The 27,908-nt window shown below is 48.5% G+C and overlaps 1 protein-coding gene across 1 annotated transcript in view; it reads left to right on the top strand.

The window, feature by feature from the left end:
• The window catches only part of EXOC4 (exocyst complex component 4), a 2,700,837-nt gene that overhangs the window by 15,959 nt on the left and 2,656,970 nt on the right, over positions 1 to 27,908 (top strand). The window contains exons 2-3 of the mRNA XM_069629625.1: positions 25,926 to 26,115; positions 27,250 to 27,444. Coding sequence (XP_069485726.1) covers positions 25,926 to 26,115; positions 27,250 to 27,444 — 385 coding nt within the window. The remainder of the gene's footprint in view (positions 1 to 25,925; positions 26,116 to 27,249; positions 27,445 to 27,908) is intronic.

Raw genomic sequence — 27,908 nt, 5'->3', positions numbered from 1 at the left:
TCTCTTGGTTCCAACTGCTCCACTCATGACATCACCCGAACACCTTTCATCCATTTCTGCCCTGATGTATTCTTATAACCGAGTCTTCCTTTTCCTGTTAGGCCTTCCAGCTCCCATTGGTCTCCCAGGTCACCTTCTTGGGCCACTCTCCTCCTGCTCTTGCCCATGGGAGTAGAGTTTGTATGTCAGAGGCCTTAAAATTCCTGATTAGCCCATCCCCTTTTTGGTCTGGCATGGCTTTCGTGTGGTTGTAATGAAGATTTCACTTTCTCTTTGCTGGCTTCTGTGAAAGGTAAGGTTGCCTTTCCCACTTCATGGTTGTTCCACCTGCCAGTGGCGTAATTGGATCTTGGTGTGTCAACCATTCTGCTGCAGTCTGTTAAGTCCTGTGTTGTAATACCACATCTTTTTTGCTGCAACTCTTGGCATTCTGGGTGATGCAGTTCTGTAACGGAATCAAAAGAAACGTGACCTGACAAGAAGCAGCTAGGCATTTTGGATTGGATGGTGGCTACAATCATTTGCACCATAGAGAACATAGGGGAAAGTCGGGTACTGGGTCCCTCCCAACTCCCTTGCACCATCTCTGGGGAAGGTCAGCCTCTGGCAGTGCCCTGGTAGACCACCTATTCTAGGTTGACAGGAGACCCTGCTACACCTGACAGGGTCATGTCCCTGGCTCTGTTACAGAGTAGATAAATGCAGAGCTAAATTATGGGAGAGTTCAATGGAGAGAACAAGTGAGGAGAGAGAGCTTGAAGTGAGATGTTGGCTTGGTCGAGGTAGGGGACCATGGAGTCAGTATTGCATCTACGATTGGGGATGGCAGAGTGGTGGATGAATAAAGGGTTAAGTGAATGAGTGGTATGACTGGGTCAGTGAGACCCCTCCCTGCCTGTGGTAGGAGGCCTACCACAGGGATTCCCAAAACCAGTCCTGCTCTAGCGGCAGGGTGTGTGTTTTTTTTTTCTTCTAAAGAAAGTAAACCTTTATTTAGAAGACAGTCTTACATCGAGCAGCAAACCATGCTAAGCAATAAATGAACTAAAGAGTGTACATGTGTAGGCATCTTGACAGAAACATACTAATTGTGAGCATCCGATGTGGTACATTGATAGAGATAGAAAACACATGAACCAATAATAAGCACAGTCGGAGGCAGCAACTGGTGCTGGCCGAATACAGTCTGAGCGGGTTCCAATTTCCTTGGGTCGGAATGCAGATGGTACAGTTGGGAAATATCCCTCCTCTCATTCATTAACATATACCAGTTCACACAGCCACTCTTCACAGCTCGGGCAATATTTAGACTTACAGTTTTTAGGTATTCACCTCTTTGCTAACACACATGCAGTGTTAAAGAAGCGACGAGTATTCAGTGACATGCAACCTTACCCCAAAATTCCAAGATCGGGGGACATGCCCAGTACATAAGAAAGGAGTCCGTCTGGGCCCCACCACATTTAACACAGGTGCCACTCTTTTCTGGGGAAAATGTGGCCAATCTGGCTGGAGTATGGTGCAAGTGGTTCAACGCCATTAATTTGTATTAGCCAAAGACCGGCATTGAGGGAGACCCGTTTTAGTTAACTGGCATCTACTCCATTTCTTCTCCTCCAATGCGAGCCCAAATCCCTTTCCCAAACAGCCCTCATTGTGTTCCTCGATTGAAGATGGGTCTGAAGCAGGCTATATAATCTAGGCACACTTCGCTGTGTCCAGTCTACCCGACACAGTTGCGCTAATACACTCATGAGTTTGCGGTTCAATGGGAAAGGAGGTCAATTTTCCACGAAATGCTGCTTGCATCCGATAGTACTGGAACATGATAGGGGCCAACCCCTAACATATGACGGCAGTCATCTAGCGACACAAATCGATCATCGGGAAACATATCCCCCGTAGTTGGCCTGATGTGTCCCACAGCCTCCTAATCGCCCTGTCAAACGTTGGGGGAAATACTAGGGAAAATCCACAGAGGGACCACCCTATTATAGGTTGTTGTGATCTGTAGTTTACGGAAAACTCTTGACCTTGCATTGACCGTGGTTCTGACATGGTCAAATGTGCAGGAGTCCATATACCTATCGCTGAATATTACTGATCTAAGGTCAGTGGAGGGTGGGCATAGAGCTCCAATGGTAGATGTACCACCATATTCTCTTTGGCATACCACGGTCCAGCGAAATGGGCCTGATCGGCTTGATGGTAGAGCTCAAAGTCTGTGGCCTCCTAGCTACCGCTTTGCCCAAGATGAACGCCATCATTAATGCCCTAAGCTTAGTAAAAAAGGCCCTCCTGGGTCGTATGGGGACATTACAGAAAAAATAAAGCAACTTTGGGAGCACCACCATCTTGAGCAATGAGATCCTTCCGTATAACAAAATCGTGAGCCTCGCCCAAAGCGTCAGCTTCATGTTCAGCTCTTGTAGGCATGCCTCATGGTTGTCAGCAGACGACAAAAGTGATGGGTGGAAGGTTTCGAATGAATCTAAACCACTGGCAATTGCTCTGGGCAACCTTCTACACTACCGTTTTTTAGCCCGTCTGCGCCATTGCAAAAGGGGACCAGCCATGTGCAAATCAGTCAGCAGCTGCGGGTTGCTTGGTTTTCTGTGCAGAGGGGACCTGGCCTAGCAGTTCGGGCTGGGCTGCTACCTTCGGTGGCAAGTGCGAATAGCAGGGAGAAAAGTGGACAAACCTGTCTGGTGCCCCTTCCAAATGGGAACGAAGCCGATAATGTTTGACTGGTGCAAACTCTGGTCACTGGGCCAGCATATAGCAGGCAAACACATTGCATGAAGAAAGGGCCAATACCAAAGCGGCGCAGAACCAGGAATAGGTAGCGCCACAAGACCGAATCAAAAGCTTTCTCAGTGTCCAATGACACAGCGACCGCTCTGGCCTGGGCACTGATCTGCACCATCACACAAAACAACCGTCTCAAATTTAAGGCTGTAGATCTAGTGGGAATGAAGCCTGACTGGGCTGGATGTACTAGCTGTGGCAAGAAAGGGAGCAGGCGGGTAGCCAAGATTTTAACAAAGACCTTTTTGTCTGTAGTTATTAAAGACAACTGTCTATAGGAAGCCACTTTATGGGAGGGTCTGTGGGGTTTTAATAAGATAGTCATAATTGCCTCGCGCATAGACCGGTGGAGAAAGAGATTCTTCCCATTCTGCCAACAATCTGGAAGCAAGTTCCTGCTGGAATTCTTTATAAAGTACTATCCCCAGCCCATCCGCGCCCAGCGCTTTCCCAGAGAGCACCAACTTCACTGCCGCCCCTATCGCCTCTATAGTTAAAGGCTGAACAGGAACCTCACCCGCCTCAGCAGACAATGTAGGTAACTCAATGCCAGCCAGGTAGCCGGCAAGATCGTCATCCGGTACAGCGTCAGATAGAATACAGCATAGAATAGAAAGTGGAAAACGTATCATTAATGTCGCTTTCTCGCACACAAGCATTGTACCGCCCTGCGCCCATATACTAGTAATAGGCTGTTGCAAGTTCTCAGCCCTAGCCAGTCTAGATGGCAGCGTGCCCGCCTTCTTCCCCTCACCGAATCGCCTGGCTGTAATAGGGTTGGTCATGTGTGGGACCTCCCGATTTAGCCAGAGCCTGGAACCTCACCGGCATCTCCTGAATCAGTACCAATACAGAATCGCTCTGTGCCCTGCCATAATCGTTTTAAAATTCCCTTAGGCCTGGTTTAGTTATGGCCTGATATTTCTGAGGGCACCTGTCGATTTGGATGGAAGCACTCCTCTCGTCAATACTGTAAATGTGTCCCACAACATAGAGTGCACTGAACGTATTCCCCATTGCCAGTAAATAATTCAGTAATGTCACTGTGCAATGTCTCTACAATAATGTAGTCCTTCAACACAGCTGGGGCTGTTCTGCAGAGAGGATATTGTCTAGAGCGGTTTGCGAACAGCAAGGACAAAACGGGGGAATGGTCAGATAACTTGCGAGGGGGCCGGGGGGGGGTTAAATGCTACAATTCTGGTCCTTTCACAATACCGCGGGAGTGAGTGACCAAATATCTATGCGTGACCCCGAGTCATGCACAAATTAGTAGGTGGTGTATTCCCTCTCGTGTGGATGCACTCCTGCCAGATGTCTGCAAAGGGGAAGTACAACATCAGCTGGTGCACAGTCTGGGCAGCCCAGGTTAGGACCTGCGGGGTACTCGATCTGTCAAGCTGATTGTCAAGGATTATATTGAAATCCCCTCCCCAGACAATATTTGGCCCATATATATTAAGACTTGGCTGCCTGCCAGAGCGCCCCACACTATAACATACTGGCCCAGCGGACCCACACTGCTCCTGGAACCCCCATGAGTGATGGGTAAGGGTGAGGATGCCCCCGCAACTGTGGAGTAATCTGTGTAGAACCTCAAGGAGCCCCAGATCTGAGCAAAGGTCTTGTGCACCCTCCCATGGGCATGTGTCCCCTGAAGCATGAGGATTTTTTGGCCCATGCCTTTCGACATACGAGAGGATGTTTCAGGCCTTAACAGGGTTATTCAGTCCACGAACATTCCATGTTAGTAATGGAATTGGGAGATCACCCCCACCAGTTACATCACCTGCCATGTGCTGCTACCTGCCTCAAAGCACTCTTAACATTCAACAGCGACTTGTTTGCAGATGGCTTCCGCATGACTGTGAAACATTTTAACTTTTGCACTTTTTCTGGCACCCAACCACCCCCTCTACCCTCACCATCCATCCCAACTTGACAGTGTACCCCAACAACATCCTTTTATGTACCATCAGGGAGCACAATGCGAACAACAAATTAAACCAGAAAACTTTGCATCGTCCAGCATAGCGTCCAGTAAAGCACAGCAGTACACAACATGGTGAAGCTACAAAAGTTATAGCCAGATAAATCAAACCTAGTATCAGTCAACAGGTGCCGACTGCACCGTTGATGAACGGTCTTTCCGCCCAGCTTCTGGACCCCGGCCAACCGGTACAGGTATGGACCCTTCAATGTATGCCATGGCCTCATGCAGGGAATCCGAGAAATGCGCCCTTCCTGCATGCTGAATGCGCAGCTTGGCTGGGAACATCGTGCACTGCACCTGTCTATCTCGTAGGAGGTGCTTCAAATGGTCATATGTTCTCCTGGCCGCCCTAACCCCGACGGAGAAGTCGGGTAAATGTTTACTTTTGTCAACTCCTACTGAAGTGTTCCTTTCTCTCTTGCCAGCTTGAGGATCTGGTTCCATTCACAATATTTGTCTAGCAATAATTGTACGTGGTGGTGCTTTGTAAGCGGGGCTACTTTTGGTACCAAGACCATTCTGGCTAGTGTCTTTTTCTTTGTTTCCTAGAATCTACAATGTCAGCAGTCTTGTCAACGCTCAGTCAGCAGACAACCGGGAAGAACAAAAGCCAAGCGAGTAAGGGAAAAACAATGAGCTAGCCAGAACATAGCAATATCGGTGCTGAGTCTGCTGAATCCATCCGCTCAGGCAGAGCAAAGCACACTAACGAACACTGGTGCAAACAAAGCGCAGAGCGTCCAGCAGGGTTTTGCCTATCATTGATTTACCTGCCTTTTGAGAGTTGTGGACCTACAAAGCTGCTGCAAATTACAGACACCTTTGCTACGTCTAGCCTACAAAAAATCCCTTTCTGCCCTAACCTCCTACACAAACCTAATCTCCTCCCTTCATAATCACCCCCCATCCATCACCTCATCCCTTTGCTCACTACCTTTCCTCTAAAATCTCTTAAATTCATGACCCTCACTGCTCTCCCCTCTTTCCCTCCTCAGCCCTATTTCTCTCCCACCTCTCCTATTGAATGAATGCCCATTCCTTGCAGTGACAACCTATCTTGCGCTCCTGCCAATCCCTTTGCTCTTTGAATGGTCAAAGACTTGGTTTCAATTGCATGCCCTAATCTGCTGAGCACTTTACCCTCCACCCACTCCCTCCCCCACTGGACTCTTCCCTGCCTCCTTCAAATCTGCAGCTGTCTCACTCCTGCTGAAGGCATTTTCTGCTGATCCAAATGAACCAGCAAACAATCGCCAGCTCCTTCCCCATTATTCAAAGGTCCTAGAGTGAGTGGGCTTTGACTGTATCAATAGGTACCCTGAGGATAATGGCCTTGAAGAGCCACTTCAATCTGGCTTCCATAGAAAACACTCCACTGAGACCCCACTCATGCATGTTTCCTATTTTCTCTCTAATGATCACCACTCCAAACTCTCTTCTATACTCGTCCTTTTGGACCCTTCTGCCGCTTTCTACACTGTTGAACACCCCACTCTCCTCCTCAGTCTGTAACACCTTGGGTTTTGCAAATCTGTTTTTGCCTGGATTGCCTCCTACCTGGAAGGTAGATACTTTGACATTTCTTGGACCACGTGAACCTATCACCCCACCCCTCTACCTCTCCGCGTCCCCCAAGGATCAGTCTTGGGACTGGCTTTTCACCCTCTAAACCTGTGCTCTAGGAAGACTCATCCCATCCTTTGGCTATCACTATTTTGATGATGACACTCAAATATTTCTCATTTCCCCTCTCTCCTTCACCCTACCCATCTCTGAATGGATTACAACTGCCTCACTGCAGTTTGTCACTGGCTTGCTCTCGGCTGCATCTTCCTCTTGGCTTCCACTGCCACCCCTCCTCTTCCTACCTCCTTCCTGCCTGACCTTCTTGCTCCCTCCCCTAAAGCTTGCAATCTTGGGGTCCTCTTTGATAGCGACCTACATCTGCAACAATTAATCCATACCGTTGCCTCTACTGTTCATATTAATCTCAACGTTTAGAAAGTGTGCTTTTCATACTTACAACTCTACAAAAACTCTGATCTCTGTTCTTGACTACTGCTCAAACCTTCTCCCTGGCTTTCCTCTCTACTCCTACTTCTTCAACTTTTCCACCCACACTCTTTACAACCTACGCAACCTACGCACATCCTCCCACACTTCTACCTACCGACAACATGCTGGATGACTCTCCACGCACAGCCACTTTCTTTTTAGGTTCCTTCTCCTTATCTACACAGCTATTAATGGTCATGGTCGTTGGTACCACTCTGATTTGTATCTTACTACTTGCCATCTTGTTCCCTCTGATCATCCTCTGCACTCGACCTCCCCCCATCCAATACCCTTCCTCTGCCTCCTCTCGCTTCCGCTCTTTCTTTCTACTTGCCCCGCACCACTGGAACCCACTACCCATAACAGTCAAAGCCAGCCCTACTATGAATCTCTTCAAACCTCGGCTTAAACTTCACTTACTTGCTGAAGCGGCAGCTCCCTCTCCCCATCCTCCCTACCTGACACCACCACCAGTGCCTCAAGTGACGCTTAATGTAATTTTGTATTTTTAAATAGTACTCTTTAGTTTGAAGCACTTGCCCCGTTAGGTGAATGTTACCTTTTGTATGTCACCTGTTTTCTTATACAATGCTCCATCACAAGGCTGTCAAGACTATACTGCACTTGAGTGAAACCAGGTATGTAGTTGTCCTGACGGCCTTGCAAAATGTCTATCTTGGATTGATTAAGCTATGCATAAAGTAGCACTGCCTTCTGAGGCAGACCATTTCCCGGAGAAAAAGGCTTGAATTTGGGCTAATTTGCATACCCACAATTTCTGCTGATGTTGCGCAGAACTGGATGTGATCTTCCAACAATGGCTACTAGGTGGCTTTTCTTATAAAAAACCGACATCCCTGTTCTTCAAATAACATGCAGTCTGTTGGTTTCCACCAGTCGGGAGACTCCCACACAAACGTGGACATTTTCAGTTTTGAAGGCTGCCATAGTTGGAGACCGACAGACCGTTTATGAAAGGGGGCGGGGCTTATGACTTGTCTTGAATGTTTCCCGGCTTGCAACGCCTTCCCTGGCTAAAGGAAAGGCAGGAGTTGGCCTGAGGAACCAGCTGAGGCAAAAGACCACTGGAAATGGAGGTGTGGGGGAGAGGAATGAACGGAGTACAGAAAGCAGCAAGGTATGGGTTATTCAGATGAGGTTAATGCTGGAGGGCAAAGCGACTGTGGAGAAAGGGCGTCGAAGAATCATGTGCTGGGGAATTGCTCAAGGCGTGTACAAAATGAGGTGAGAAAAAGTGAGACTTGGTTGTGAGTGTGCATGAAAGGGGTGTGTGAGAGAGACAGATCAAGTAGAGTGATAAGATGACTGGAAGAGTGAATGGAGGGTGACTATAGATGAGTGTGTGGGTGAAGTGTTGAGAGGGTATTATTAGTATTGTGAGAGAGTCTAAGATTGGAGAGTGGAGATAGACACTATAAAAAGAGGAGAATTCTACGGATACCATGGGAAGTAGTTTGGGCAAGGCCAAAATCACTTGTAAAAATGCATTTTTAGACTTTTTTGTTTGCTTGTTTTAGAAAACATAACTTCAGTTGTTATATTTTGTTGTTGTTTCGCACTGTGCCACTGAACATGTAATACAATTTGTCAAATGGATTCTTTCACCACATTTTGACGTTGCACACTTCCGAATCATTGGTGGGCGGTGGTTACGTTGTACCAGCATTTGTCACTTGTTGGTTATGTTTGATGTTTGTCAGCTTCCATGTTATACTGAGTTACTTTTCATTCTGTAGCGTCACACATTTTCCCTTTCATGTGCCCTGCTACCTCCCTCCTTGCTCATTTGACAAATGGAGGCAGCTCCCCTGTAATGGGCGATAGGCCGCCAATGTGCCCCCGTTATGGAGGAGCCAAAGTGACAGCCAGTGAGCACCTGAGCACTCCCTTAGATGCAGCGTGCAGCTCGCGCAGCGCTCCAGGGTTGGCTTATGGGCAAGCAAGGTTTCCTTTTGGGCGCAGTAACAACTAGATTTAATATACACAAATGTGTCTGTTCGGTTTGTCATAGATTAAAGTGTACATTAAATGTATACATTAACAAAATGCACAGTGTTTCTGACCTGAAATACAAATTGGAAAATTGTATCAGAGGGAGAGAGGGAGGGAGGGAGGGAGGGAGAGAGAGAGAGAGAGAGAAGCGGAGCGCTGAGATTCATATCCCCTTTTACTTAACACATAGTTAATGAATAAATATGTATAATTACAATCCTACAACACATGCGTGTCGTTCCCTAACAATACAAGTGGCAACAAGGAAACTTTACCAGGTTCACAGTGGTCAACAACAACGGCCCGGCATCCGGTAAGCAGAGACTGACTGCATTAATCTGCATCAAGAAAACGAGGTGAGAGTGACGAGTGCAGAGTCTGTGTTTAAGGCTGCGCTGCGATCTTGGAGGCCCCGGTGCTTCCAAAAATGAAAGGGAGAAGATTTTTCGAAATTGAAAGTCACTCACGCCACTGGCAGCTATTTTACATGGTCGGGCCCCCTGAACTGTACCGGCATAATGAATAGGCTTCAATAGAGCCTCCTCATTGTCCCAGTAATTAAAAAAGAAATAATGTCCTCTTGGGATTTGATCTGCCCGCATTTGTCAATCGGACAGCAAGGCTGTACAGCATTGAACAGAAAAAAAGTAGAGCTTTATTGGCACACAGCACAACATTCACCCAATGGGGGTGCAGGAGACATGGCTATGCATAGCGTGTCCCCACTGGCAATGTTTCTACCTGAAGTCGGCAAACCGGCTTTATCATGGAAGAGATGGCTAAAGGCATTCAACCATTATGCTAATGTAGTGTATGGCACAAATTATAGTGTTGAAAGGAAAAAAATCCTTATTTTTACATTGCTTAGGTCTAGCTGGCCAAGAGAAATTTGAAGACCTTCCTGAATTAATGGCTGTTGAAAGTGGGGATCAGAATGAATATGAGAAGGCTATAAAGCAAATGAGCAAACAATCCGAAAAAAAAGATGAGCACTATTCTAGAACGATATAAGTTTGGGAAATGAGTACAGGGAGAGGACATTGAACAGTGGAAGTTTAATCAACCGTTGGAGGAGAGACTGAGAGATCAATTTATGTTAGAATGCAGCAGCAGTAAAGTGCGAGAGAAACTCTGGGTGGAGGATGATCCCCCCCCCCTCCCCACCCCAACCCCCCGTTCTGCCCCCCCCCGGAGATGGTCCTATGCATGGCTAAGGAGGTTGAACATATAGAGAAATGCGTGAAGACGTTAGAAGGCAGAGTGAAAGAGGTTACATATAAAACTGCCCCGGCTAGTACATTGCAACCACCCAGTGGCGATTCAATCGCAGTTATTGGTAATCAGTGTGAGAGAAGGAGACAGAGCAGTGATACCAGGGGGTCGAAGTACAATGGTGAAAAAAGATACACAAGAGATACAACCAACACAGACAATACAAGGAGTCCTACTAAAGGATTTCAATGAGGAGGGCAAAGAGGAAGGAGGCGGACTATATCGAGAACATGCTACAGGATGGACAGTCCCTCCCTTTGGGCCAATAGTCTGATCTGTCCTGCGCTCAGGGTAATCTGCAGAATTTGCAATCGGATGGGGCATCTGGCTGGGTGCTGCAGGAACAAGAATTCCTTCACGAATTGGATTGGAAAAGAAGACGCTTTTGAAGGTGAAGAGTGCGTGTCAGAGAAGTGAGGGAGGAGATCTTGGCAGTCCCAAAAACCACTATCCAGGTACAGGGTTCGAAATTGAGAGCATCTGGGAGCTATTTATCTTCTCCCTCTAGCATAGTAGAGCCTGGTTAGCTTGAAATCCATGGCTACCAGGAGCTACTTTTGGCCCCTAGTGCCAACTGGTGCCTTCCAATCATGTAAATGTGACATTACCTTTGAGTATTTGATAATGTTAATAAACAAGAATTACAACACTTCTAATACACATTTAAACACAATGGCTCATACAAAATGGACAAAGAGTTAAAGGAGCATCTCTGGTAGATCCTTGTTCACCTACGGTAGCGCCTGCCTAAAGAGTGATGCCTGACACCGAGGAGCTGGGTTTGGCTCCTGCTAATCGCGTCTCAATTTTGAACCATGCAGGTTAATGGTGTGCCAGTGTTGCTGATGGTTGATTCAGGGGCTAAATATACACTGATCCCTGAAGAGTAGTGGAAAGAAAGTGGACAAAGTACTTATATGAAGTGGATTTTAATCTGAGAGCTTATGGTGGAGCGAAGATTGAATTGATTGGTTGGTTTAAAGCAACCTTGGGCTTTAAAGAAAGACAAGCTGAAGTACGGGCCTCAAAGTGCCCAGAGGGCAACAGGGAGGGATCATGGGAATGAAAAGCAAATCCAACAATGCAAGGTGGAGGCAAACCTACTAAGCTTAGTGAGCATTCAGAATGTGCAAGTGCAGAGAAGGAGAGAGAGAGAGGGGGAGAGAGAGGGGGAGAGAGAGGGGGAGAGAGAGGGGGAGAGAGAGGGGGAGAGGGAGGGAGAGAGGGAGAGGGAGATATATATATATATATATATATATATATTGGGGATAAGTGCTAGATGTACCATAGAGGGAAGTTACTATGTTAGAGTGGTCACCTGCCAATACATAAATAAGTGCAGGCCTGTGGTGGCATGGGCTAGTGGGTGCAAAGGCAAGTGCTGGGAGCAGGCAGAGGCTGAAGGCGATTGGGTGTGGGAGTTCAGGAACCAGTAGGACACATGGGCCCTGGTCACCAATCTTAGCAACTGTGGGGTTTTAGCAGAGGAGGTGAAAAGGAAGGGCTTGAGGAGATCTGGCTCAAGACGAAGAGGAACGGGGAGGCTGTTCCATAGGAGGGAGCATGCTGAGAAAAGGGATCGGCAAACGGCTCGATGATTAGCAAAGCATTTGACATACAGCGAGTTGGTGCCGGAGGAACATAAAGATCTGGAGGGAGCGAATTTAGTGAGAGCAACCTGTAGATAGTGTGGTCCCTGGCCCGAACAGCCTTATGGATGAGGGTTTTGAACTTGATCCTTGCATTAACCGGGTGCCAGTGGGGAGGATTTGGGGATGGAGAGATGTGGTCCCTGTGCCTGAGGCCAAGGATGTCTTGCAGCCCTTTTCTGGAGTAGTTGGAGGGGTCGTAGAGAAGAGGAGGGTAGATTAAGGAAAAGGATATTGCAGTAGTCCAGCCTGGAGAGAACCAGAGCTCTGGAGACATTGAGATTCTGGGTGAAAGTGAGGAAAAGGATTCCTTTGAGGAGGTGGAGTGGATAGTGGGCCTTCTTGGCAAGGTCCTGAATTTGAGGGACGGAGGAAGGAAAGAGAGCAGTCGAAGATGTCTCCAAGGTTTCTGGCTTCAGATGAAGAAGGGGGAGAGCCCATAGATGATTGGCAGAGTGAGAGGAAGAAAGCGTGAGCAGGAGTCCCAATAGGAAGGATCTCAGTCTTGCTGGCGTTGAGGCAGAGATCATTGCAAGGACTGAATGGCAGATAGGCAGTTGGGGGAGAAGGTGGAAATGCAGTGTGCAAGCGGAGCAAGATGGGTGTTAGAGCCAGGGAGAAAGGTTGGAGGCCTTGGGGATGCTGCAGGTGGGGGAGTAGAAAGAGCCCAGTATAACCTGGGACGGACGGCCATTGAGGGAGGTCAGCCAGTCCAGTGCTTGCTCTGAGATGTCTATGGTATAGTTTGAGGATGGAGTGGTTGATCGTACCAAATCCAAAGGAGAGATCAAGTAGAAGGAGAACATGTGGAAAGTTAGTCAAGATATGCGAGCAGTTCCTCACAGGTGTTCAGAAGAGCAGTTTCTGTCCCTCTGGATTCTCAGAAACCAGATTGATGGCCATGTAGACAACCAACAAGTTTAGTATGCTGGATTAGTTGGGGGGGGGGGGTGGGGAGAAGAGCAACTTCTCCAAGAGCTTTCTTAGGAAGAGGGTGATAAATATATGTAGTTTGCTGGACAAGATGGGTCTGCAGAAGGTTTTCCCATGAGGTTTCGCGCAGGGGAGTGCTTTTATGATTGAGAGTTCAAAGAGAGGTATATGAAAAGTACAAACTGAAGTATTTAAAGATGAAATGGGCTGCTTAAAAGGGTTTACCCATCACATAATACTCAAACAAGATATAAACCAATTGCATAGAAAATATGCAGTATTCCAATATTAATGAGAGATGAAGGTAAGCTGGAGTTGAAGTTGGAAGACCACGGAATCCTAGTGAATATTGATGCATCTGAATCGGTGTCCCCTATAGTTGTAGTGAGAAAGAGCTCAGGAAAAGTCAGTTTGTATTGATCTTGGGGAACTCAACACATGTGATTCCAGAAATGCATCCTTTCTCCAGCATGGGGTCTGGCATGGATTCACATGCTCATGAATATTCCCCGTCGTCAGGCTGGGAATCCTCGGTAAAGAAAAAACCAGTATCAGTTTCGTTTCTGATCTGCCTTTCGTTGTAATAACCAATCACTGGTCTCTGCGTCATACTGACCACAGCCAATGACTGCCCTCTACCTAAGCACCGCCTCTGGCAGCCATCTTCAGATTTTTACAGCACGTTCATGTGTTGGGATCCTCGTGCTATTGCTCTCGAGCGTTAGTGCTATTTTTTTCACGTTTTTTCTCAAAAACTTCGTTTTTTCGGTCAAAAGAGCCTCAAGCTCCACCGATTCTCCATCCGATCAACGGGGACCCGTGTCGGATTCGTCTGCGCCCCTCAAGGGTGAAGATTTCGTCGAGCTACGCTTTTGGAGGACTCCAGAAGTTTCTCAGGCCCGGTCATGGCCCAGGAGAAGGGGAGCTCGACGCCCGGAAAGCTGTTCAGGGTCTGCCCTGGATGCCAGCTGCAGAACGTCTTCAAGGAGGACGAACACTCTTTTTGTCATTACTGCCTACATGAGGACAAGACGCACGTGGAGAAGGACTGTGCGTGTTGCGGCAACATGTCGGAGCGGACCATGAAGCACCGCCATCAACGTCTCGCCAACTGGCTGGAAGGGAAGAGCCCGTCCGGCGAGAAGAAGAGGAAGAAAGCCGAGCGGTCTTCTAAGACCTTTGAGGACGCCCGGCGACGGGGGTCCAACATAAGGCCAAGCACCGCGAGTCCGCTGGCACCGGGAGCGCGGAACGGTCGGGCTCTACGGACGCCAGGCAGGGCGCACCCTCCCCGGCACCATCAACCACGAGCCAACGCTCTGGTTCGGGTAAGAGGAAGGCCGAGCACCCGGCGAAGCTCCTGGAGAGGCCCCGGTCGAGCTCGAAGGCGGAGGGGGAGCGAGGCAGTGTCCCCCCCCTCAAGGATAAGGCGGTGAGCGCACCTAGGGTGGTGAAGGCCTTAATCCATCCGGCCAAGCCCTCTATCGAAACTGTCGCGGTGGCCCTGGCTCAGCCTGTGGAGGCTACACCAGTGGTGGCGACCTCGGGGCTCAGAGTCTCCCTGCCACCTCGGAGGGAGTCCTCTTTTGTGCCCATCGATAGGACCCCCGTGAAATCCCCCGTGGGGAAGAAAAAGGGGGGGGCAGGGCGTCGTCGTAGATTCGGCCTCAACCTCGGAGGAGGAGCTGGTCGAAGTCTTAAGCCACGGCCTCGGCGTGGAAGAAGACCGGCCCGTCGGGATGGATCCCGACACAGGTGACGACGACATCGTCGAGGGTACCGACGGGGCCCCTGATCGCCTGTCGGATTCCCCTCTGCCAGCGCCGCGAGACAACTCGGCGGCCATTTTGTTGGCTATACAGTCCTTATGCTCAGAGATAAGGACGAGACTACCGTTGCCGACGGAACCTCTCCCGTCGGGGGACCCAGAACCGGGACCTTCTGGTGTTCCCCCTACCAAGAAAAGAAGGATCCACCCTCCGCCTCCTTTTCAGCCGTCGCGCCCCTTCCAGCCCTCCTCCCCGTCCACCCGAGGGGATGATACGGGGACTGACACGGCAGCGACGGGTACGGACGACGAGGTATATGACGAGGATGTACCGTCGTCGCCTCCCACCAGGGCTTCTCCGCCCGACGAGATTGGATCGTTCCACTCCATGATCACCAGGGCATCCGAGCTTTTCCAACTCTGCCCTGAGGAGAAGAAGAAGGAAGGTTTCCTTGATCAGCGGCGCGAGGCCAAGAGGAAGACGGTCCTCTCAGTGCCTCTATTGGACGACATTTGGGATGAGGGCCTCACCCTTCCACGACGCCAGCTAGAAGAGACCGGTACGAGAAGAAGTACCGGGTCCCGGACACGGCCCCCCTGTGCCTCCGGGCGCAGCCTACCCCGGACTCCGTCGTCTCCGCGGCGGCCAGGAAAAAAGCGGGGGGGTGGTGCGGCCTCCACATCGACTTCCCCACCGGACGGCGAGGGAAAGAAATTGGACGCTATGGGGCGCAGAGTCATCTCGTCTGCGGCAACGACGATTAAAGCGGCCAACGCCTTGGCTATCGTGGCCCGCTACGACAGGGAGCTCTGGTACAAACTGGCTCCCCTGCTGGACTTCTTGCCGGACGACAAGAGGGCAGAGGCCCTAGAGATCCTGCAGGAAGGTGAGGTGGCTTCGGACCACGCCATTACCGTTGCGACGGACATCGCCGACACTGGGTTCCGCCAGTTAGGCAACGGCGTTTGCCTTAGGCGGCGTGGATGGCTCAAGGCTACGGACTTCCGTCAAGACGTTCAGACCAGAGTCCTGGACATGCCCTTCGATGGGAACAACCTGTTTGGGAAAACAGTGGACGATTCCCTTCAGGCCATTAAAGCGGACACCGAGACGGCCCGGGCCCTCGGAGTTCTGCAACAACGACGGACGCCCTTTCGGAGCAGCGGAGGCAAGGGCGCCTCCAAAAGTTCCGGCGGCGGTTTCTCCACCTACCGTCAAGCGGCCCGCTCGTCGGCTCAGGAGGCCTACAGAGGACGAGGCAAGTCTGGCGGCCCCCGCCGTCGACGCCAAGGAGGTCAAGGCGGCAAAGCCTCGTCGAAGCAGGATTGAACCGACCGCGGGGTCGGGCCCCCACCGAAGCACCCCGGTGGGAGGCCGGCTGGCGAGCTTCGTCAGCGTGTGGGAGTCCATCTCCACCGACCGTTGGGTGCTGGACGCCTTGGCCCGGGGCCACGCGCTCGAGTTTCAAAGAAGGTGTCCGCGCGTCCCCCCCGTGGCCAGGAAAGAACTTCACGTCCCTCAACTTCTCCTGGAGGTAAAGGCGATGCTCAGGAAGGGCGCCATCGAACTCGTCCCAAAGAGGCTTCGGGGCTCCGGAGTTTACTCGAGATACTTCCTCGTGAAGAAGAAGACGGGGGGATGGCGCCCCATCCTGGACCTGCGACGTCTGAACAAGTTCATCAAGGCGCGAAAGTTCCGGATGGTCACCCTCCAGCACGTCCTGGGTCAGCTGGAGGAAGGAGACTTCCTGTCGTCGTTGGATTTGGAGGATGCCTACTTCCATATTCCCATCCTAAAGCGGCACCGAAAATTCCTCGGGTTTGTGGTCCAAGGGCGTCACTACCAGTTCAAAGCCCTCCCCTTCGGACTACGGTCGGCACCCAGGGTATTCACCAAGTGCCTTGCACCGGTGGCGGCGCAGCTGCGCCGCGAGGGGATCCACGTCTACCCTTACCTGGACGACTGGCTCATCCGAGCCAAGATGAGGGAGCTCGCCGTGGATCACACGGCAAGGACCGTCCAACTTCTCACGGACCTGGGATTCTCCGTGAACTACGCCAAGTCTCACCTGGTACCCGCGCAAAACGCACTGTTTCTGGGAGCGAAGCTCGACACAGTGTCCCTTCTGGCCTCCCCGTCGGAGGAAAGGACCAGGTCCATCCTGGGCAAGGTACAGCGGATGTTGGTTTCCGACGCGGCCAAGGTGAGGTCCATCAAGTCCCTCCTCGGAATGATGTCTTCTTGCATCTACCTCATTCCCATGTGCAGGCCCCGGATGCGCCTGTTGCAGGAGTTCCTGGACGCGCGCTGGATCCAAACGACGGGCGGCTTCGAGGAGAGGATCACACTCGACGAGAGTTTCCGCCGAGTGGTCCGGTGGTGGGGCATCCGCGCGCATCTGACGGCAGGCATGGACTTCCAGACCACCAGGAGACAGTGACCACGGATGCCTCCCTGGAAGGGTGGGGAGCGCACACCGAAAATCTGCACGCGAGAGGCCTTTGGCTCCCAACGGAGAAGTCCCTCCATATCAACGTCCTGGAGCTCCGTGCAGTGTTCTGGGCCCTCAGGTCCTTCCTCCCGTCCCTCAAGGGCAAGGTGGTGAGGATCTTCACCGACAACACCACCACCATGTTTTACATCAGGAAACAGGGCGGAACCAGGTTCCCAGGGCTGTCCAAGGAGGCGCAGGACCTGGGGCATTGGGCCGTCGCCCAAAGGATGTTTCTGGTGCCGTTTCATCTGGCAGGGATAAAAAAACGCCATCGCCGACTCACTCAGCAGGGAGCTGCGCTCGTGCCACGAGTGGGAACTACGGCAGGATCTAGTGGATCGCCTCTTCCGACGGTGGGGCACACCCCAGATCGACCTGTTCGCGACGGCGACGAACTCCAAGTGCCGGAGGTTCGCCAGCAGGTTTCCCCAGGCGAGGAGCATGGGCGATGCTTTCTCGTTCCCCTGGGAGGGCCTGTTCCTCTACGCGTTCCCTCCTTTGCCACTGCTAATCCGGCTCGTCAACCAGCTCAAGAGGTCACGGTGCAGGATGATCCTCGTCGCACCTGCGTGGCCGAGGCAGATATGGTTCACGGACCTTCTGGACTTGTCAGCGTCCCCGCCAATCAAGCTGCCGGGGGACGCGGATCTACTCTCCAGGGAAGGAGGCGCCATCCTCCACCACGACCCGAAATCGCTGAACTTGCAGGCCTGGCTCCTGCAGCGCTAGAGTTTGGAGGATACGACATACCGGCCGACTGCAGAGAGGTTCTTGCAAAGGCCAGGGCGTCCTCGACCCTTAAATGCTACGGACACAAATGGAAGAGGTTCTCTGTCTGGTGCCATGCACAGAAGATTAACCCTCTACGGATTACGGCTCCCCAGGTACTGCCGTACCTGCTGACGCTGGCCAAAGCTGGACTGGCACACGCGTCCATCAAGATTCATCTTGCTGCGATCTCCCGATACACCAGAACCACGGGCCGGACGTCCTTGTGGTCTCATCGTCTGGTGAAAGAGTTCATGAAGGGGCTGTTCAGATCGTTCCCGCCGGTGAAGGCTCCGGCCCCGGTGTGGGAGCTCAACGTGGTGCTGACCAAGCTCATGGGACCTCCGTTCGAGCCTCTGCACTCGGCCCCGTTGAAGTTTCTGTCGTGGAAAACAGCGTTTCTTGTGGCCATCACCTCCGCACGACGGGTGGGAGAGATCCAGGCCCTTTCCTGCAAGGCCCCGTACTTGACTTTTCACGACAAGAGGGTAGTGCTCAGGACGCACCCCTCCTTCATGCCCAAGGTACCGTCGGACTTCCATCTCAACGAACCCTTGGTGTTGCCTGTGTTCTTCCCGTCGCCTTCGTCGCCGGCTGAGAGGACTTTGCACTCGCTGGATGTGGCTAGAGCGCTGAAGTTCTACGTGGACCGCACGAAGTGTTTTCGGAAGACGTCACAACTCTTTGTGAACTTTGGACCTGTCAATCAGGGGAAGGCTCTCTCGAAGGCTTCCATTTCCAGATGACTCTCCGGCTGTATCATGTACTGTCATCGGTTGGCAAACCGACCGCTGCCTGGCCGTCCGAGAGCCCATTCCACCAGAGCGATCGCAGCTACCACGGCGTTCCTTTCTGGTGTGCCCCTGCTGGACATATGCAGGGCTGCTACGTGGAGGTCGACGCACACCTTCACGAAATTCTACTGCGTCGATCGGGATTCCAGGGAGGAGTCCAGGGTCGGCCAAGCAGTGCTGCGCAACCTGTTCGCCTTAGGTGAGCCTGGTGAGGAGGTAAGATGCTTAATGTTGAGTTTGATGTAATGCTTAATGTTGAGCCTTTGCCACCTCCCGTGGTTGTGCATGTGTGTACTGCTATGTATTCTTTATTCATGAGCATGTGAATCCATGCCAGACCCCATGCTGGAGAAGGAACAAGTTACTTACCTGTAACTGTTGTTCTCCAGCATGGGTCTGGCATGGATTCACATGCGAACCCTCCCGCCTACCCCTCTGCGGCTCTTCACTTGGTCATACTGCCACTTCACGTGCTTCCAAATCTGAAGATGGCTGCCAGAGGCGGTGCTTAGGTAGAGGGCAGTCATTGGCTGTGGTCAGTATGACGCAGAGACCAGTGATTGGTTATTACTACGAAAGGCAGATCAGAAACGAAACTGATACTGGTTTTTTCTTTACCGAGGATTCCCAGCCTGACGACGGGGAATATTCATGAGCATGTGAATCCATGCCAGACCCATGCTGGAGAACAACAGTTACAGGTAAGTAACTTGTTCCCTACTAAATATTCAAGAGCTGATTTCAACAATGGGTCCAGCAAGGGTGTTTTTAACACTCAACCTTATATCTACATACTATCCAGTTAAATTGCACAAGAAATCCAGGCATCTGACTACATTTATTACTCCGGAAGGGCTCTTTCAATATCGCAGGATGCCGGCGAAAAGTGTATTCTCTTGTTTCAAGATGATAGTCTGGTGTATGCTGAGCAGAAAGAGGAACATGATTGAAGATTAGAGACAGTTCAGAAGAAGCTGGATGATGTGAGAATGACACTCAGTAAAGAGAAATCGGAGATCAACAGGAAGGAGATTGAATATTTGGCACGTGATCTCTAAAGAAGAGATCTCGCTTAAAAAGGATCTGGTTTGTGCAATAGAACACATGGTCACACCAAATTGTTAGGAACAGGTGATCATTTTTAGACATGGCAGAATACTATTCAAAATGTATTTGAGGATTTGCTGATCACACTGTCGTTTTGAGAGAATTGATGAAAATAAACAGGAAATGTGCATGGGATGACAAGTGTGAGGAAGGATTTCAGTACATAAAGAGAGCACTAGCAGCAGGGCAAAACTACAAGAGGGACAGATGTGCAATGATCGCAATGGATGCAAGTAATGTTGGATTGGGAGCAGTTTTGATGCAAATTGAGAAAGGAAAAGAACATGTGATAGCAGTTGCATCGCAGTTGTTGAAGGGTGCAGAGAAGGGCTATGCAACTATAGAGAAAGAAGCTCTGGCCATCAAGTGGGCTGCAGACAAATTAAGGAGTTTCGTCTGGGGAACCAGATTTTAGTTGGATACGAATCACAAACCACTAGTCGTCCACAAAGGGCCTGGATAAAGTATCAAGCAGAATAAGAAGATGGGTGTCCAGATTACAGTAATTTGATTTCGTAGTAACGTACATTCCAGGAGTGAGAAACTATACCGCAGATTGCTTATCGCGAATGACGATGAATGAAGAGGTCTGGTGTGAGGATGAGGATCAAAATGCAATTTGGTAAATTTCAGAACCATCGATTTCAAAACGGGAATTGTGTGAAGAAATGATAAAAGATACTAAGATGTGTACATTCATCCACGATTTAATGGAAGGTGGACTAAAGAAAAACTGTGAGAAAATCAGGAAAGGAAGGGTTCTGGAACGTTGGCGATGAACTGTGTATTCAAGATGGGGTTCTCATGAGAGGAGACCAGCAGGTGCCATCGGAAGGAATATGGGAGAAAGTTATACATCTGGGGCATGATGGTCATCAAAGAATAGTGAAGACAAAGCATAGAATAAGGAACAACTATTGGTGGCCGGCATGTGATGCCCAAATCGAAAGGATCGTTAGCGATTGTATCCTTTTGTATAAATTGTGACAACGTTTCTGTGAGTGAGAAACGTCCAGTGGCTCTCACTGACGTACCGGGGATGCCATGGGAGAAACTGGCAATTGATGTGATTAGACCTATATGGTGTGGTGGATATCAAACCTATTGCATTGTGGTCATAGATGTGTTGATTAGATGGGCAGAGTTAATGATTACTCTGCATGTTAGGACTAGGAGAGTGATTGAGTCTTTAGAAGAGTTGTGTGGGCATGAAGAATACCCTGAGGTAATTTTGCCTTATAATGGTTCGCAATTTACGTTGTGGTAGATGGGAGAATATCTTGAGAGAGCCATTGTTCATAAAACCAGTGCTATATATTGTCTCCAAACTAATGGGGTTGTGGAGAGATGTAACCATTATAAAAGAATCCATTAGATGGGTGTGGTCTAATGGGAGAGATTGGAAGGAAGCTGTAAGAAGGACGGTTGTGGCTCTTAGATTTATGCTGCACAGCAGAACTGGAATTTCTCCTTTTGCGCATAGCAAGGGGAGAAAGGCCAGTGCTAAGTTATTTCCATGTTTGATGGGTGATGCGAATGGCATGGAAGTGATGTTGGATGATGTGGGGGGCAACATCAGAAAGAGACAGATCAAAAACAAAGCTCTGCAAGATAATGGGCATTTCAAGAAATGCAATGTTGCACGTTAGTGGTTGGGTCAGAATCAAATTGCCTGCGGTGAGAGATGATGGTTGTCAATGGTCTAGACCAATTGAGCTGATTGACGTTTTCAAAGCTGCTATGAGAACGAAGGATGGAATGGTTTGGAATTTGGAGAGGGTGATGGCTGAGAATTTGAGGGATGATGAGGTAGTGAGTGGTAGAATGGTTGCTAGGAGTAATGTTGGAAACAGTTGTTGATTTTCGGTCGGATGTATGGCATGTCAACGGCAACATCAAGATTTGGAAGAGGCTACCAGAGACCGAGGTATCTGGGCGACTATACTCGATCGTGAGGAAGCGGAAGAAGTTGTGTGAAAGAATGGGGATGTGTAGTAGCGTGCCTGTAGAATGCAGGGACCTCATAAAATTCCAGAATGGAGTGACTGTAGACAGAGGGTGCGAGGAGGAGGGTTGGAGGGCAGCGAAGGAAGAGGAGCGCTGAGATTCATATCCCCTTTACTTACCACATATACCTATGTTCATACTTAATAAATCTTTATAATTAAAATCACTCAACGCGTGCATGTCATTCCCTAACACTACAATAACTAATGGGACAAAAAATTATTTCCGAATGCCGCATGTTCCAGCTTTGGGAATAAGTGGCAAGCAAGCTTTAGTTGGACAAGCTGCCCCTGTAATTGGGGGCAAGGGGAATGTGGCACTTCATCCTCTGACAAGTGAGGCATCGTTGGCTTTCTCAGTTGCCCATGTTCACCCATGGCATCCATTGGCTGAAAGGAGGACCTGGGACTCTGTGCTGAATGTAGAAGGCGGTATAGGTGGAGCAAACGTGCATGCCATTTCAAACCGTTCCCCGTGGAAAGATCTTTTTATAAAGATCTTTTAACTGAAAGTTTGATTCAGAAAGATCGCTCTGTGACCTCACGGAGTGTTCTTTGTAAATTGAACTGTCGCGCCCCTGCCGCACACGAGTGCTTGCAGGGGCGGACAGGCTTTGCAGGACCTGGAAGCAGAGGGCGAGGAGAACGTGTGTGTATTTGTATGTGTGTGCGTGTGTTGGTTTGTGTATTGTATATGTGTGTTTTGGATTGGAGGGTGGGGCACAGGGGAGGGGGCTAAGGCTCTGGCAGAAATTCAGTGGGTGCGGAACAATGTGGGGCTCGGGGAGGGAAGAAAACCCAAGAATATTTAAAGAAAGAGCATTTTAAAGATGAGAAAAGGGCCTTTACAATGCTGTTTTTACGAGAAAAAAAAGAAAACAATTCGGCATTGTAATCGGTCTTTTTCTCTTGAGACCTTTTAAAATGAGGTCTTTTCACATAGAACATTGTCTCCAATAGTGGCACTTACTTTGGAGCCTGTCTGCCAGTGAAAAATGTGAATGTTTTCCTCCCCACCTGTTTCCAAGCACACCTGAATTGGGTCAAATGTGGGCCCATGAAGCTAGCCATTTCCCCATCAGCACACAACTGTTGATGTCCATGTTAAAACATAGATCTTCTGGCTCTAAGTTATTGGAAAGGAACTTCCAGATATGCCAGGGTGCCATATGCCAGGGTGACACTTGAAGTTCGAGGACTTGGAGGGCCCAACACCCTCTCCGAGCATACACGGAGGACTCGGTCAATTTCAAACTGCGGTTTATTACAGACAAAACTAACAGGGATCAGCACAGGAATAGAAAATATTCATGCACATCTCGCTCTTCTTCGGCTCGCAGGCTGGTTTTAATCCCAGATGGCGTCAGCACTTCGTCCAAACGTGGGCCCTTCTCCAGAAAACATATTGGTCTGCGCGATTGGGTATTGAGCATGTTATAACCTATATAGGACATTATAGATGTTATTCTACTGGCCCACGCATGTCAGGTGGCTGGCTTGGTCCATCCCCCAATTCACTAACTGTGACATTATTGCAGTGTTGTGGATTTACCATTTGGTTCTTGCCTGTTGCTACCCCCCCCCCAGGGTACTGAACTGTGATTGGCTAGAGCCGATGTCCCCAGGCCTGCTCACTGTGTACCTCTTCAAGGTGATGAGAAAGATTGTGTCTGTAGTGTAACTTGTGTGTACCACCTTTGCCTTATGACAGTGCTCTCCTGTCTGGCACAGCACTTGCTGTATACTTTTCGATGTCTGTCTGGCAGCCTGGGACCGGCTCTCCTTTCACACAGCTGATCGCTGTCCATTGCTGCTTTGGCCACGTCACGTGTCCAGAGACCATGAATTTGAGCCCTGCAGCTCTCAATTATGATGATTTATTTGTATTTTCTGCAGCTGGTCCCTTTGCCGTCTGAGGATTAGAATGTTATTCTTATTTCTTGACATTGGCTGCGAGTCCTGTCTCGCACATCTTGCTCTCTGTCAAGCCCAATCAGCTCGGTTTGTCTCTTGCTCAGAGGCCTGAGGCCTGCTTTACTTTTCCTGAACCTTATAATGCGGTTTCTACAGTGTCAATGCTATACTATGTTTCCATAGGTTTATCACACTTGGCTCTGTCAGGTCCCATAAGTGCTCCTGCAGTTCCATAAGGTTATTCACGTTTAAGCATCTACAAACTTTGCTCAGGATCTCTTGCACCTTGCGGTTTCTGCGTTGCTGTATTTGGCTTATGGCAAAAATAATAAAGGCAATGACAGTATGTATATGTATCTGTCCTCTAACTATAGAACTGTACGCTTCTATTCTTCATGTATTAGAGTGTGTGTTTGTGTCCCGAAGTGCGGATGGGATGTGTGCTTCATGTCTAATGTTGCTATGTGTCTCTAACGACGTCCACAGCATGGCTTCTTTGTGTTTAGTCCAAGCTGTCCATACAGGTGTCTCTGGTCATGGCCTGCGGCTCTTCATTCATGCATGGATAAACCTGTATGTCCCTTGGTCGGTATGACTGGCTGAGGGGATACCTCTCGACGTATTTGTCAATCATAGGTCCATTAGGAATTCGTCTGAAATAGAATGGATGATTGCAATGTTGCCTGGCCGCCTTTCTTGTCATGAATTTAGTAGGGGGTGGGGATTGTAGCAGGATCCCGAACCCCTCTTCAAATGTTTGGTAATTTCTCCACTAGATGAATTGGTTTATCACCCTCCAACTCCCCCTCCCCCCTCCCCTTGGCTTTACTACTATTCCTCTCCTTCCTAATTTTCTTTTTAACCATCTTTTATTGTTTTTTCAGAAAGATAAACAATAGACTATTCATACTAGGCAATTAAATAGGAACACGTCTAAAGCACAAAGCCAACAGGCCTATCCGTATGTAAATTAAAAACAAAAAGGGGAAAAGAGAAGAAGAGGGAAAAAAAGGAGGGTGGGGGCTAGAATTACAAAGCATTCCGAATTGCTGTGTACTTGCCTAGTTGTTGCTCACACTGGAAGGACACTCTCTCCCTGCTGGGGAGGAGTGACCGGCTGTTAAGTCAGTCATCAACAGTGGGGCTAACATCGCTCAATTTCTTTATTTCCTCTCGGCTTCTCCTGTTTCCATCTGTAGTTTTTTCTTTTCATTTATTTCTTTTCTGACCTTCTTTTCTTTCGACTTGAAGAGATTGCACTACCGTCTGCAAAATTTTGCATTTACAATGCAAAAGTTGAGCGTTGAGATGATTTGTTATTTTAGCGTAAAAGGACATTCTGGCTTGCATCATTGCAGGCTTTTTCAGAATAATTTTCTTGTAGCAGAGCAGACAGTTGTAAAACATCACTTGGAGTTTAGTTTGTGATACGAGGTATTTTTTTCTTTTTTGTAAACGTTTCTTTAACTGGCTACTGCACACTTAAAGGTACTACTGCGATGTGTGTCCTATGTGTGCTACAGACTAGTACAGAACAAATGTAAAATTAAACCTTGACCTCTGGATTTCTTTTTTGCCGTTGATCTTTCAACTCCTAATCGCTCGTTTCAAATCTTGCAAAAAATTGAAATGTTGCAGCATGGAATGCAGTGTGCTTGGGCTGCGACTTGCATACGAATAGCAGAGTTTGTAAAGCTTAAGAGGAAGTGGTGCACATTTCCCTTGGGTGTATTAGAATGTAGTGGAAACTAAGTATTTTTTTCTCCAGAATAGAGTTTTGAGTAGAAGGATGCCACTACTCTAAAATTGGCAGTGATCTGCACATGATTTTAATAGGGCAAGGCATTGCTCACTTTTGAGAGGGCAAAACGGCACCTTTGACATAGCATAGCAGGCCAGGCCCTGTGACCGGCATTCGAGTTTTAGACAAGTAACTTTTATTGGGATGCAGACATGTACATTTGTTGTCCTATTTATATTTGACCCAGTATGCTTGAAATGTCTTCTAGGTGTGTCTAAATGCCCCACGTTTCCAAACTGAATGAATGGCACTTGAGCATATTTGTATGGCATTGGTTGGCCTGGGGAATGGGGAATAGGGTAGAGTGAAAGTAGCTCCTGGAAGCTATTGGAATCAAGCCAACCGGTGTCTTCTTAGGCTATATGCATGATCTAAATAGCTACCAGCAATTTCAGTCTCTGTTAAGTACCAAACCTATTGGGTCCCACTGCATTTAAGCATATTTCACAAGGCTGTGGGGTTATTTTTTTCATTCTTGTTCTACTTTCGCTTTGTTAAATAAACGTCCTTGTTGTGTAACTTAAGAATGCTTTCTGTTGTGGTTGACAGGACCCTGTCCTCCAGTGATGACGTGAGGGAAAGGGAGACTGAGAAGGGTCGTCTTGAGGAGGCCTATGAAAAGTGTGACAGAGACCTGGACGAGCTAATTGTGCAGCACTACACTGAGCTCACCACTGCCATTCGCACTTACCAGAGCATCACTGAGCGAATCACCAACTCCCGCAACAAAATCAAGCAGGTTCGTGGTAGCTTGACTATGTATGAGGTCTGCTACTGTGACCTATGTTTCCAGCCAATTTTGTACTTTCTGTTATGTCCTTTTCATCCACATAAGCCATAATATAGCCTTGATGACCTGCCATGAAGTTATGTCCCGAGGCATAGCTGAGGGCCATAAGTTGGGGAAGGGTCCTTATCCCGAAAGATAATGAACCCTCCTGAGGTCTATAAAGCTGTTAGCACAATTTGGTAGTAGCAAATCGTGTTGTGGATTTTTGATGAAGTCAACAACGTTAGTTTAATAATGAGAAAATAAATCGGTTAAGTCAGTAAATTCAATGTGGTTTTATTTTGTAGCATTTAAATAGCAAGGCTGTCTACATAAGTTAAGCATTTTAATGGCAAACTTTGTTAAACTGAGAGGAATTAAAAAAACATGCTTTAGGGGTTGTGTAAAAGTAAATGGCTTCTCTACAAGAAAATTAAAACATTTCCCTATGTTTTAGCTTTCTTTTTAGTATGTTAAAAATGAGATGTTTAAGTGAAAAAATGGGTCCTCCTTGATTGGAAGTGTCTTGTTGAAAGACCTTTGCTTGGAAATTGCATTATTGTTTCCCTGTCTGCGTTTAGTCCGAATGTTCAGGTTGCAGTCAATACCGGTATTTAGTTATTAACTGCAGTCTGAACTTTCCGATTGGCTGTGAGGTGGTCAATAGCAAATGTCATGTGCTAATTCTATGTGTTAGTATTCTGGATCGGACAATACTAAACTACCAAACAAAAAAATACAAGTTGAAAATGACCATGAAACTTTTTGATAAGCCCAGCTTGCATTCATATCTCATCCACATTTAAAAAGAACTCTGAACACCTAGACACTGGTGATTTATTTAAGATGTAATTATGAAATTGTGTCCAAGCCGTGGCAAAAATGTATTGGATGCCATCTAATGACTGAAGAGAAGCTATGATGTTGTGTGAATCTGCTTCTAGACAAAAAGTGACATTTTTGGTACCAAATCCATAATCTATTTACAGCTGTGAGTTCATGATCAGTCTGTAATGCTGAAAAGGGAAGCCCTTAGGGAAGTCTCTTACCAATGCCAGTCTTTATTTTGACAGAATTTTCATATGTTTATTACACTACCTGTAGGTGAAAGAGAATCTGCTGTCATGCAAGATGCTGCTGCACTGCAAGCGGGATGAGCTGCGGAAGCTCTGGATTGAGGGTATAGAACACAAGCATGTCCTAAACCTATTGGATGAGATTGAGAACATCAAACAAGTACCCCAGAAGCTGGAGCAGTGCATGGCCAGCAAGCACTACCTCAATGCCACTGACATGCTGGTAAGAAGCAACCCCACTGCATGTGTAGATATTCTTTGTTTCTATAGCACCTTTCAATAAAGGAATTCCAAACTATCATCTCTGGTATAAGAAGGAAATGTTTGTTGTTGCCTTGGTAGTTCCGCCATGTTCTAGGGACCGAAGTGCAAGCATCATTTTAACCGAGGCTTCTGGTGCTGCAGCTTCCCTATCCCAATAGAGAATGATCAGGCATGCGCCTCTTCATAAATGAACCCTTCAGCAGTGGGTATGAGCATGTCTGTGTTAACTGCTTTTTAATGAGGACCTGAACCAACCTGCTCCTAGACGTTTGTGCAGGGTATACAACCTTATTGATGGAAAAACTGTGGTTTGAGGTCCACATTTTGTGGTGGTGTTTCTTGTATTCTGTGCATGTCGCCACAGTAATAGTCTTATAGTGGCAAGTCTTGTCTGTCTAGTGCCATATTATGACCCTGCCCAGG

The sequence above is a fragment of the Ambystoma mexicanum genome, chromosome 12 (genome assembly GCF_040938575.1).
Source record: "Ambystoma mexicanum isolate Mex_15411 chromosome 12, UKY_AmexF1_1, whole genome shotgun sequence".
NCBI lineage: Eukaryota > Metazoa > Chordata > Amphibia > Caudata > Ambystomatidae > Ambystoma > Ambystoma mexicanum.
This window is presented reverse-complemented; position numbering and strand designations above follow the sequence as displayed.